The 9,657-nt window shown below is 45.0% G+C and overlaps 1 protein-coding gene across 1 annotated transcript in view; it reads right to left on the reverse strand.

The window, feature by feature from the left end:
- LOC115287095 (protein ELYS-like) overlaps positions 1–9,657 on the reverse strand; it is a 61,002-nt gene that overhangs the window by 9,381 nt on the left and 41,964 nt on the right. Inside the window, 5 exon segments of the mRNA XM_029933361.1 lie at positions 1,149–1,234; positions 3,086–3,191; positions 4,480–4,888; positions 5,515–5,718; positions 7,983–8,175. Of these exon segments, the coding sequence (XP_029789221.1) occupies positions 1,149–1,234; positions 3,086–3,191; positions 4,480–4,888; positions 5,515–5,718; positions 7,983–8,175 (998 nt within the window).

Consider the following 9,657-nt stretch of genomic DNA (forward strand, 5'->3'; position numbering starts at 1 on the left):
AGACGTCCACACTAGCAAACACTGCTAGGGCCACTGGAAGGACAGGGTTAAACTCGATTAGCGACATAGGGAACTGTCATCAGTATACTGCTAACTGGAGAAAATAGGTTGCTCCTTTGGGATTAAACTGGCGATCATTTATCATCATTGCTAACATTTATTGAGCTTTTATTTTTTAATTGAGCTTTTATTAACACTTACAGGTATTAATATTTTATAGACAAAGCAAAGACAGCCTGTAGCCTTTATGTATTTTTAAAGTGCAGGACTCGGTTATGAAATCAACCAAAGCCTCCCCACTTACCTTCTCTTTCAACATAAGCAGGAAAAGATGCACACACACAGAAACCCAGAAAAGATACTTTAAATTGTCCATAATGGATCCTTAAAGCAGATGACGAGGTTACGGGGATTTCCTTGGCGATCTTACAGTGAACACACATGACATTCTAGGGGCGCCTGGGTGGCTCACTTGGCTAAGCAGCAGACTCTTGGTTTCAGCTCAGGCCACGATCTCGTGGATGCTGGGATCCAGACCCATATCAGGCTCTGCACTGACAACGTGGAACCTGCTTCTGATTCTCTCACTCTCAAAAATAAACTTAAAAAATATATTACATTCTTAATGAGGGGGGAAAAAACAAGTTTGTTCATTTCTGTCCTAATCCCTATTCATGATGCGGTGTGCAGGGGAGTCAGCAATAACATCGTGACATAGTATTGTCAGGTGATCTCACAAAATGCTAAGTTCTGGGCACCGGCATTCAAGATGCCTGCTTTCCCCAAACCCACCTGTAAGCTGAGGAAAATGTATCTTCCTCATCTCTATAAAAAAGAATTCACTGATTTAAAAAAAAAATCAAATGAATTCTATATATTCGTTAACTTCCCTAGTGTAAATGCAGTCATTTGCGTGTGCGGTCTGGCTGGGGACTGCTGCCTTATTTTACTCTTCTTTGATGTCCTGAGGGAAAGTATGTCCACCAAATCCATTCTAAGACCAGTCTACTATCAGAGCACAGAATGCCTTAAGAGGAAGAACTGTGATAAGAAAACCTAGAGAACAGATTCCTTTGTTCTTAGAGCACTCCTGCAACACTATAAAGAAATAATTCTGAAGTCAAAATACTGCACACGTTTACGGTTACCTGCTCTGCGTGAAGAGGTGCCAGCCTCCACAGACACTCCTCCTTCGTCCAGAACTGGTGCTCGCATTTTCAGGGGGAGGACTTTCCTTCAGAAACAGAAATACGCCCGTGAGCATGTAAGAAGGCCCCTCCTGCTCTCACCTGGGTTAACCCTGCTCCCTACTACGTGTCCTACTGGTAATGGAAACCGAGGGTCAGAGAACCAAATGCCACCCGAGTCCACTTTGTAGAACACTGTGACATCTGTAGGTGAACTCAGACACAGGCCATGCTGTATCTGGTGCTCTCATCTTCTAGGACTTTACTCTGCCGGCAACAATGGCACGCCCTTAAATTACAAGTAAAATTCTTGAAGATGCTGATCAATGTCAATTAGCCTTAGGCCGGTTTTTAAATTATCTGTGGGCACATCCTGAAGTCAGTCCATGGGGTATTATGGAGTATGGCCTATGTCCTCAGTAAAGTCAGGTTCAGTATTTCAGCGTTATGTGAAAAGAGGATGATAAAACAGAGGGAGACGACAGGACCTGTATCACTTGATGAAAGTTAAGTTCTGGAAATACAGGGACAGTGATCCCTTCCTACGCTGAGCCGGCCTTTCCCCGAAACCCAACTAAAGCATGCTGACTTTGTGAGAGGGGACAAAAGAAAATATAAAATAAATTCAAGAAAAAGCATGCATTTGGAATATATATATTTATTTCATAGATGTATTCTTCAGACTTCTCTCACAATGTTAAGATAACCAAGAACCAACCACCGAGAAATTTATATTTAAAAAAGACATAGCTTGTCATGATGGGGACTCTCCGCCTAGATGATTCCCAGTGACCACAAAGTCTGTCACGTGACCGTGCTTTGCTTTGCAACTGTTGCAATTAACTGTCAAACCCACTGCAATAAATATTATTTTCACTAAATAGCAAGAAACTGAGAAAGAGATAATAAAACAATGTAGGTAATGCTTTCATGTTCTGCCCTCCCACTTCTCCCACGAAGGCCAGGCGAAGATTCTCGGAAGGGAACCGACTGCGGTCACGTCGGAGACGCGACCGTCACGATCCTGATTTCTGTGGGGGCTCGGTGGGCTCCCTCAGGCCCGACAGAGCGGCGACCGTGGACAGCATCTTAAAGGCTCACACCGAGTGTGCGCCCATTCACCCTCGCTGCTTCCCGATCACCAAAGCGGCCCCTTTCCTGTGTCCTCGGCAACAGCCTGCTCAGGGTCCAGCTGAGGCGTCCGCCCTGCGAGCAGACTGAGGCGCTGCTGCCGGCCGGTCCATCGCCTCCCTGCTTAGTTCGGCTGACTTTCAAGCAGGGACGTGGTGCCCGGATCAATATTCTAATACAAGCCGCCTGCCTGTCTTGTCGCAGACCATAAACTGATGGAGCACACGGAGAGCACCCCGACATCACCTGGGATGGTGCCCACGTGTGCAAACACTGAATAAAACTGGGGGCGGGGGGCACGGTGCTGCAGGCAGTCATTCAAAACCCGAACTGGGCCGGAGTCTCGTATTCTGGAGGGCAGGAACAGCACGGCCTCTGGGCCACGTCCCCTCGACTCCATCCTGTGCTACCGCAGACACAGCTCACCGGCCTGAAGCCGCCGGAGATGGAGGGTGTGGAGGAGTGCATGGCCAGAAATCACACTCCGGTCTTCAACAAAAATGGAATCACCAAAGAGTAGAAAAGGAGATCTGCCTTAATTCATCATGACTTCATATACTCGGGAAATGTCTAGTCTCATTCTAGGACTCACAGTAACTGCCAAGTAACACACTTGTACCGACGGAAACCGCTTCCTAATGGAAACCGTTGCCGGAGTGGGAAGATCCAAGATCTAAAATAAAAGCTAATCTATGAAGCGAATATTAAACCACTGGCTCACCGTTTTATTACACTTTCTTAACACGGGAACTGTTCTGTGAGCTTACCCTTCGTGGGCCGCTGGTGCACAGAGCGAACCTTCCACTCCGTGGACGGCGCTCGAGGGGCTGAGCTCTGCAGGTTCTGCCTCTGCAGCCGCCTCTTCCAAAGGGCCTGGAAATCACGCGGGGGAGAACACTTACAATGACTTAGGCCAAATGTTTAGTGATTCCTCACGGTCCTTCTTAAAAAAATTAATTTCGATGAAGTTTGCCGGGTCTGCTTTTTTATACTGTTAGCTTTACTCCCTCGGCATCAGAATGCCAACAGGTTCTTCGAATTCTCTGAGCTCGGTCCATGAGCCCCCTCACCCCACCACCTCTCGCTTTTGGCTTCACGTGCCAGTGTTGTACGGGAGTGACCCACTCAGTCCTCAGCAGTCCGAGGGGCCGAACTGTCCTCCCCATTTTACAGACGGGGAAACAGAGGCACACGGTCATATCTTATCCCAGGCCTACTAAGGAGCTGAGATTCAAATGTAGTCTGTTTTACTCCATAGTTTGTGCCTTAGGATCTCCCGTGAGAACAACAGAAGTTTCTCTTTGAGACTGCCTAGTCTTTTAAGGAACCATCAATGAAGATACTGCCATGAACATCCTCATCTGTTTTATCAAATATTTTAGTGGAACAGAGCACATCCAAAGTGACGTAAACCTGTGGACAGATGCTGTTCACAGGGACAGTCCTGGGCTCTCAGAGAAATTACTGATGCTTGTGTTTCTGAAACAGACATCAGAGCCCTAGCCCCTAAAGAAACTACTAGGACACAGATTTTTATAGAGGTATTTACTTTAACAAATTTAAAGTCAGGAGTTTCCTTTAAGTATGCTTGTTAAAACAGCATAAGGGCTCGAAACATAAAAGAAGGGACTAACTTTCGGATGCAATTCTCAGCCAAGTCTCTCTCCTCTGGGGCTCCCCAGGCCCCTGTGGGCCACCTCCAGCAAGGAGTATCCCACAACAGTGGGCGTGCTTGTTCTTGATCTGCAGTCCACTAGGCTCCAAGTTACTAATGGGCAGGGCCGTGTCTGCTCCACTCACTGTCTGAGCCTCCACCCCGACCCACACAAAAAGCGCCCACCTGCTGTGCAGGCGTGAGGGGCTCAAAATCTTTTTGATGGATAAATAAACGTAAAGCTATAAATTCATGGCCCTTGGACGTCTGTTTTGATTGTCCCTTGATTGTTCTGGCGGTAGGGACAGTGACGAGAAGGAATGAACGAACCCCCCGGTTCGTCTGTGGGGTTCGTACTGGCACTTCCCATGGGAGAAGAGAGCCTGGAGTCCCGCGTGCACACTGTGTCCACAAGCTAGTACCCTGAAACTACTCAGTCCCGATGCTCTTCTTATGATGGAAGGGTTCTACTACACGTTCTGTGAATATCTGGAAATGAGTCCTTACCCATTTGTTTCTCCAGGTCTGGAGGAGTTACTTCTGATTCAAGACCGTCTTTATCACTGTGGTTCTCGGTCGGTTCAGTGAAATTAGTCATTAGTTCTGTGGAAGAGCTCGCTGGCTTTGAGGCCACAAAAAGTTCTTCAGAGTCTCCTGGGGACGGCGCCTCCTGGTACTCCAAGGTGGTCTGGTCCGACCTGGTTGAAGTACCGCTACGTTCTTTGCTCACGTCCAGTTTCTCCAAACTCTGTGAGGCTGTGTCCTCAGATCTCAGGTCCGTTTCTTGATGGTCCTTCTCAGGACTGTCCGGGGAGGAGGCTGCCGTCTTGCTCCTTAGCCATCTGCTTTCCGCTGGGGCTCCGCATTTATGGAAAGGGGGAGCGAGGGATACTTTTGTTCTGCTGTCATCTGCACCCTGTCAAGGAATGGTTTTGGGGGAGGGGAACATTCATGAGTAAAAAAAATCACAGTCGAGCCTCAGCTGTCCCCACTTTCCATGTCTGCTATTTCTCTAGATTCTCTCCTCAGTCAACACTCACTTCTTCCTAAGTCCATTCTCTCAAAGAACGGATACAGGTACACGGCTGCGAATGTCTCCCTAACTGGTAACAAGACAGTTTTTCCAAAAGACTAAACACAAGAAGATGACCCACTGCCGCCGAACGGTGTCCTGCGAACCCACCCAAAAAATAACGCACCTGAACAGCCAGGGAGGGGCTTAGCATGAGAGGCAACATGGAGGAAGGGGAGAGACAAAGCACCGCCTGAGAATTAGGAGGCTCCCGCCACCGCACAGCTGTCTGACTACAGGCAAGTTACATGGTGCTTCTGGGCTGTATTGTCTGCACTTGTACACGATGGGTTTGGCTAAGCCAAGACCATGAGTTCCTTTCTGAACTAATGTTTTCTGATTTCATGACTCTCTGTGAGACTGCAAACAAAAATCTATAGTGATGTCTTTTAAATGGGTTTGCCTTTTCACTTGTAAAAGCTATTATATTCTTAGTAAGTCTTTTTGGTTCAAACTACAATCATGCTTACTTCAGCAGTCTGTTTTGTGGCCACGCCTTCTTCCATGAATGAAATTCTAGTTTCCTTAAGTCGCAAAGAAGTGGGAAGGAACTTTCCAGGCGACAGAGATGGAGGTGGTAAAGGTGATGTTCGAAGACCAGACCTTAAGATGGATGGAGGAGTGAAATCGGCAAACCCAGAGGAAGTGGCAGACATGGCCAGAGTTTTAGCTTTCTGTGACAAGGAAGAAATGGAATTCCGCCGTTAGTGCTTGTAAAAGGCACTTACATAAGGACAGACAGGGTCAAATGAGTCACTGTGGTGGCTCTATATACTCATCTCTAATAAATACATCAATAAAAAGTTTGACTACAGATTACTGGTAAGAAAACACAAAATTCTACTCAGGATTCTATACATAAGTACACAAAAAACATAAAACTGCATCCACAATCATTCTAAAGGCCTTGGTTATTCCCAGTTTAAGTTCCACTTAAAAAACTACAGCATAGGAGCACCTAACAGGCTCAGTCAATTAAGCCTCTGACTCTTGATTCTGGCTCAGGTCATGATCTCCCAGTCTGTGAGTTCAAGCCCCACATCAGTACCGACCATGTGGAGCCTGCTTGGGATTCTCTTTCCTTATTTTTCTGCCTTTCCTCCCTTGCTCTGTCTCTCTCTCTCTCAAAAAAAAAAAAATAAAATAATACAGTGTAGAGAGAAATTTTTTAATGCTTGCTTAAAAAACTTTAATTGGGCAAAGAGAAATGATAGTGTGCAATGGAAAGAACCGAGTTTAATGATGGCAACTTAATACAGATGAGCCTGACTTTAAGAGTGTTTATAAAAAATATATATAATCTCATCACATGAATCCACCGGTAACTGATTACTTACAGAAATCCTCTGAGGATTTACTATAATCAATTAAAATAATTAGCATAAAAACTGTTTAGCAGAAATAATTCCTTCACTTAACTTCTCCTGTAAGGGACTAGCAAGCAGACTGCAGTATCCCATTAGATTACTGAGTATCATCAGATCTATTTCAATTATGACATAGATTTTTTTCTAGATTACTTTTGGTAGTAGGCACAAAATATAATTACAGGATAAAATATGAAATGTGACTTAAAACTTTTTTAATGTTTATTTTTGAAAGAGAGAAAGAGAGAGAGAGAGAGAGAGAGAGAGAGACAGAGAGAGAGAGAGAGCATGAGCAGGGGAATGGCAGAGAGAGAGGGAGACACAGACTCTGAAGCAGGCTCCAGGTTCCGAGCTGTCAGCACAGAGTCCGACGAGGGGCTCGAACTCATGAACCGTGAGATCATGACCTGAGCCAAAGTTAAGACACTTAACCGAATGAGCCACCTAGGTGCCCTGAAATGTGATTTTTTTAATACACGAAAACAGAGCAACAAAAACAAATTTAAGAGAAAAAAAGGGGGTCCCAAAACGTGCCACCTGGGTGGCTCAGTCAGTTGAGCATCTGAATCTTGATTTTGGCTCAGATTATGGTCTCGGGGTTCGTGAGATCAAGTCCCGAGTGGGGCTCCAAGTCAAGCCTGCTTAAGATTTCCTCTCTTCCCTCCCTCCACCCCCACCCACTCACCCACTTTGTGCGTACATGTACTCTCCCCCCCAAAATAAATATTAAAAGAGAGGAAGAAGGAAAGAAAGAAAAGAAACAAGAATCATGGTATCCTGCATATTAAATGTCAGGAACTTAATTAGCTTATCCACCTTCTTTTCAACTGCTTTTAGTAACTATTTTTGGACTGGCATTTATTGAACTATCATATTCACTTTGAAAAGCAAGAATCCCCTCGCTTTACTCTCAACGGTGACTATCCAGAAACCGGCAGAAAATAAAGGCAGAGAGCTTGCGGGACTCCACAGGCTGCTGGGCTCGGTGCCGGCGCCTAGCTGGCCCAAGACCCTCGTGACAGCGGGATCCAAGCAGGTCTGCTGTTGTGGTGTCCCAACTCATGACTTCTCAGAGACGGGGGAGGAAAAGGAACTTCAGGCAGATTCACTGCTAGCAAGGGGTAATAGTTTACAGTTTCACCAAAGGAGGGAATGTAAATAAATAAAAATACACTTGAGAACTAAAAGCATCCGAGAGAAGGAAGAAGGAACAGTAAAATGGTAGCAGAGATGGGGGGGGGAGGCACAAATCCAACAATTCGAAAGCTTTTGCCAGAGGTTTTAACTTCTAGGTTTCCACTTGTAATGACCACAGAGACTTGCTTTGCTCCCAGAATAACAACGTAATTGTTCACCTGGAGTACAATGTCACTGAGACATGCAAGGTAAATTTAGGAAGTCGATTTAAGGTGTAAAAATACAATAAACATTTTCGAAAGGTAACTCCCCCCAAAAGGTTTAAAGCTGTCAATGACCTCTAGATCTCGGTCACAAACAGCTTCCTTCTGCCTTCTACTTGGAAAGTGAGAGCCCCCCAGCCTCCCCGCGAAAGCGAGGCACCCAATACTCACGTTCACTACAAAGGGAGTTCTGAGGATGCGGAATTCTGAAGCCCTGGGAGAACTCGGACCCCATCCTTTCTCTCGGGACCTTGTTGGCAACGCACTGGATGCTCGGCACAAAGGAGACCTTGGGGGTGTTTGCTGAGTGAATCCCAAACGCTGAGAAGGCCGGGCCACGGGATGGACAGCCCGATCCAGCGGTCTGTAATCACAGCACACACACAGTACACAGAGAGATCCGCGGAACTAACTGCAGACAGACCCGTTTGCTAGAACTCATGTTTATGACCACGTACACATTCCTTTCATCTACATGTGACCTACATAATGAATACTGGTTTGCTTTGCCTTTATCGTTTTTATTGCAATGCAAGGATGATCACTAACACACACAAAAACATTTTTTCAAATGAATAAGGACAGTGACAAAATGGAATCTCAAGGTTCTGCTGAATGGTTGTCTAGAAGGTCCTGGATGTAGTTCAGACAAATGATAAAACTAATCTCATCGATCATTTGTATTAAGCAGGCATAGTCCCAACAGATTAAAACCTTAATTTACAGGTAAAAAATTTAAATTCGACGTGAAAATTCAGGTTACAAATTCTGATGGATCATTTATTTGCATAGGTTACTCCTTCCCCCATTTCCTCATCAATAGTCTATTTGATGGTTATATTTTGTAGCAAGAAGAACCAAACATTCTGACTTCCCCCAAATGACTCTGTGGTTCAGCTGAGAAGAACCAGAAAGGGACCGCCAGTCTGGTGCCCAGAATTGCCCCCCACCCCAACCCCAGCATCCTTGCCCTTCTGTCCTCTACATTCACGTGAGATTCTCAGGACTGGGCGGGTAGATGAACACAGCTCACAGATGCGGCTTCAGGACCCAACCTGTTACCCAGTGGGGAACATTAGTAGGAAGCATTATCTTAATAATGCTTATTATTCTGTACTAATAAGCACAGCCTTGAGATTTCCACCAAGCCAAAAATACCCCATCAGGCCACTAGACATTTCTTTCTCTACTGCTTGTTCTAATTCTTCTCTGGCTCATTGGTATTCAAAATCTGTATTTGTACACTGTTTGCTCACTTTTATACTGAACTATCCCCAACAGGTATTTTGTTAAATGCCTTTGCCCTGTGTTAATACTTATGTTCAAGGCGCCTATTTAAAAATGATTCTCAAAAGCACGGTCTGTGCAACAAAGCTACCTACTGGGTAAATGAAAAATCCTGATACTAATAAGACCTATATAAATCCTCCTAAAACAATTATCCAAGAAAGGCATTTTTTAAATTATATTTCCTTTAAAAATATAGATCTTAGGATTTCCACAGTTCTTTGACCATGGTAACAATAAGCAATTCATTTCAGATCATACGCACACACATGACATAAATTACGTGGAATAGCACTTAGCCTTACTATATGCAGTGCCCACGGATGTCACCTCTTCTGTTTCATTGAAAGGCAAACTATCCTCAAATTCGTATGGAACCACAAAAGACCCCGAATAGCCAAAGTTATATTGAAGAAGAAAACCAAAACGGGAGGCATCACAATCCCAGACTTTAGCCTCTACTACAAAGCTGTCATCATCAAGACAGTATGGTATTGGCACAAAAACAGACACATAGACCAATGGAACAGAATGGAGAACCCAGAACTGGGCCCACAAA

This window comes from Suricata suricatta, chromosome 3, assembly GCF_006229205.1.
Source record: "Suricata suricatta isolate VVHF042 chromosome 3, meerkat_22Aug2017_6uvM2_HiC, whole genome shotgun sequence".
Lineage (NCBI taxonomy): Eukaryota > Metazoa > Chordata > Mammalia > Carnivora > Herpestidae > Suricata > Suricata suricatta.